Consider the following 3,521-nt stretch of genomic DNA (forward strand, 5'->3'; position numbering starts at 1 on the left):
AACACACACCTGAGTCACACCACCTTGTAATCATGTGACCTGCAGCTACCAGCTGGGCAGTGGGGAGGCCCGCCTCATCTCTGAGGACCCCATCAATGACGGCGAGTGGCACCGGGTGACAGCACTGCGGTAAGGTCACCCAGCTGGGCACTAGGGAATGGCCCAGCATCCCAGGGTGGCATGGGATGCCCTCATTGTGAGCACCGAGCTCTGTGTGGGCAGAACCAGAAGCTGGGGCAGAGGGAGGAGACACCAGGCAGGCGCAGGCTTCGCGGGTGGGACAGGCCTGGTAGGGGCCAGCGAGCAGCAGCAAGGGCACAGGGCCCAGTGAAAGCACTGGGTGGTCGGGCGGGTGGCTCAGCCTGCGGTCCCGGGCAAAGGGCAGCTTCCATGTGGGGAGCTCAGATGGGGGGTGCGCACAGGAGCCTGACCCATCCTCTCTGCAGAGAGGGCCGGAGAGGCTCCATCCAGGTGGACGGCGAGGAGCTGGTCAGCGGCCAGTCACCAGGCTCGAATGTGGCGGTCAACACCAAGAGCAACATCTACATCGGTACGTCCCGGCCTCGGGCCACTGGGTCCCTGGAGGGGCTGGGCCTCCTCCATCAGCCCTGGAGCAGATGCGGCCTCCCTCCCCCACTGACCCCCAGACCAGCAGTGAACAGACCCCCATTCTCTTCCCACAGGCGGGGCCCCCGACGTGGCCACACTGACCGGGGGCAGATTCTCCGCAGGCATCACGGGCTGCATCAAGAACCTGGTGCTGCACTCGGCCAGGCCTGGCGCCCCGCCCCCACAGCCCCTGGACCTGCAGCACAGCGCCCAGACCGGGGCCAACATGCGCCCCTGCCCCTCATAGGTGCCGGCAGGTCTCACAGATGCCCAGGCAGCGCCCCTGCCTGCGCGGTCAGGATGTTATTCTCTTATGATGATGACTTTTTGTAAGAAGCTGAGGCCACGTCATGCTTTGCTGCTACTGCCCTGGGCTGGACTGGAGGGTGGCCCTGCCGTATCCTCCCCCACCCCCCACCCCCACCCCACACACACGCATGCACACGCCCAGGCAAAGCCACAGGCAGGTAGGCAACACAGGTTGGATGTGACCGAGTCTCAGGAGGCCTCCCGGAACGGGGGCCAGGCACGGTGATGGGGTGGACCCAGACCGTCCCTGCTGCCCCCAGGTGGAACACCCCCACCCCCACCACCACCCGAGGCCGAGCTGGACTCCTATCTATATAATGCTTGGTCAGCCTCCATCCCTATGAAAGCCTTCAGATGCTCTGGCCTCGGCCCCCAGCCTGGCTCACAGCCTCCTGCAGAGTGCAGCTGTAGCCTTCACTACCCTCCCCTAGGCTGTGAAAGCCTCTGATGCCAGCCAAGGGACAAAAGGGGGCTGACTTCGGACAGCAGCTCTCTACCCGCCTCAGCCACGCCCCTGCCCCTCTACCTCCTCCCAAACAGCCCCCGCCTGGCCCCCCAACATACAGCCCAGGGACCCTCCTCAAGCCTCAAGGGAAAGCCCACCCCACTCCTACCAGGAGCTGCTCCCAGCCCAGCACTGAGGGGGGGGGTCTCCCCACTCATACCAGGCCATGTCCCACCACCCATCTGGAAGTGAAGGCCCAGGGGACAGTGGGAGAGGGTGTTGGTGGTCAGGTGTTTGGGCCTTGGGTGGGGGAGGCTGATGGGGAGATGACAGCCAGGTCCAATCTGTGGGAGCCTGAGGGCCCTGCTAGGGGCAAGCGCCCTCCCACCAGCAGCCCCAGCCCATGGGTCGGGGCACCTGCCCCCCGTGTCCTAGACAGGACCCTCCTGTGGTCTTCGTCTTGTTTTTCTTAAATAAACGGTGCTATCCCCGCCAGAGTGGCCCCTGTGTCCCTGACAGGAACTTGTGGACCCTGAGGGGGGTGGGACAGGGTGGCATGGGGCCCAGCAGGGCAGGGAAGTTCTGGGAGGGAAGCTGGGCAGCACCAGGCCCATGAGGCCCCCACGCCCTACTCTGTTCATGGGGGTCCCGCCCTTCCATGCCAGCTGCTGTCCAAGCCGAGGCCTGCTTACCATCTGCCACGCTCCTCTGCCCAGCTCAACCCACTTTCCCCAAGAGCAGCACAAGGCTCAGAGGAGTCAGGGACTCACCCAAGGGGGCTTTCAAGCCCAGAGTCCACCCCACAGTCTCTCTAGGGATGGGTTTCTTGTCCCTGGAAGGCTGGCCCACTAGGATGCAGCCCCCCTGGGGCCACCCGGCCAGGACACACATAACAGATGGCACAGGCTGCACTGCAACAGGGCCAGGGGCCAGGGGAGCCAGTGTCACCCTCCACAGCTGGGGGCCTAGGGAGGGAAGGCAAGGATCACTTGGGGCCCCGTGACCAGAAAAAAACAACACATGATCCTGAGGGGTTGTGGGGAGGGGGGTGCAGGGGAAAGCCAGAGCTGTCCGTTTACCTCTTGGTACCGTGTTCTGTCCTGGGGAGCAGGGTCCCAGCCTGTGGGGCGACCCTCTCAGCAGTGATCTTGTAGACCTGAGAGCCTGGGGCAAAGGGGCATCCCCATCGGTGCTCTGGGCCTGGCTGGATGCCCAGGAGGGACCTGCAGGGGGGCTGACAGAGCCAACCCTGAGAATTGCCTTTCTGGGCACGTCACATCTTCCCCAAGCCTCACACACCCTCCCCCAGGTTGTAGTCATTACCACCTACAGATGGGGGGCCAGGAGGCACACACCCCGAGCCACCTCCAGAATCACACAACTGGAAGCAACGAGGGAGAAGCCGGATGGTGAACCAAAAGGTGGCGTTGTGGTAGACAGACTGACAGTTACCAAAGGCAGCAGATGGTCGCAGGTGGTAGTCCAAGGTCTGGTTCACCAAAGCTCCAACACCTCCCTGCCCTTGGCTTCCCTTTTCATGGTCCAGCCACACAGCCAGCCAGCCAGCCATCGTAGAAGAATGGTCACCAGAATTTCTCTTAGAAGCCACCGTGGTGAGTCTCCCACTCACTTGCTTTGGACACAGCATCAGGAAAGATCCCGGGTTAGGGGAGAAACATGATCGATGAAAGAGGGCCGGCTGAACTGAGGGAAGGCCTCCATGGACGGATTGACACAAGAGCTGCGACAGTGGACACAGACAGACCTGATGGTCGTGGGGATAGCACAGGACTGGGTGGGTGGCAGTTTGTTCTCTTATACATACGGGCATTGTGAGTCTGAGCTGATTACCTCCACGTCAGAGGGAAGAGAGGTGCTCTGGACATAGGTGGGGCCTGGAAGGAGCCCGGGAGGGCCGGTCAGGCAGGGTTGCCATCTTTAAAGGGGTCAGGAAGGAACTCATGGAGAAGGGCATGGCTATGCAGGAGGCAAAAGAAGGGGCACACAGCTCTCAGAGGACAAGCCCCTGTGGCCAGGAGGCAGGGCCTTGGCTGGAGGGACTGGGAAGGGGTCTTTGGAATGGAGACAGCAGGCAAGAAGGCCAGTGGGAGGAGCCGGGGCGGGACAGTGACAGATGATGGCTTGGGTGCATGGGGCA

At 62.7% G+C, this 3,521-nt stretch overlaps 1 protein-coding gene across 1 annotated transcript in view; it reads left to right on the top strand.

The window, feature by feature from the left end:
• Positions 1-1,858, top strand: part of HSPG2 (heparan sulfate proteoglycan 2) — an 82,235-nt gene extending 80,377 nt beyond the window's left edge. Inside the window, exons 96-98 of the mRNA XM_045298938.1 lie at positions 46-129; positions 447-550; positions 684-1,858. Coding sequence (XP_045154873.1) covers positions 46-129; positions 447-550; positions 684-856 — 361 coding nt within the window. The 3' untranslated portion in view covers positions 857-1,858. The remainder of the gene's footprint in view (positions 1-45; positions 130-446; positions 551-683) is intronic.
• Positions 1,859-3,521: the final 1,663 nt, after the last annotated feature.

Source organism: Echinops telfairi, unplaced genomic scaffold (assembly GCF_000313985.2).
Source record: "Echinops telfairi isolate 266 unplaced genomic scaffold, ASM31398v2 ScPeMD7_7457;HRSCAF=8495, whole genome shotgun sequence".
In the NCBI taxonomy this organism is placed as follows: Eukaryota; Metazoa; Chordata; class Mammalia; order Afrosoricida; family Tenrecidae; genus Echinops; species Echinops telfairi.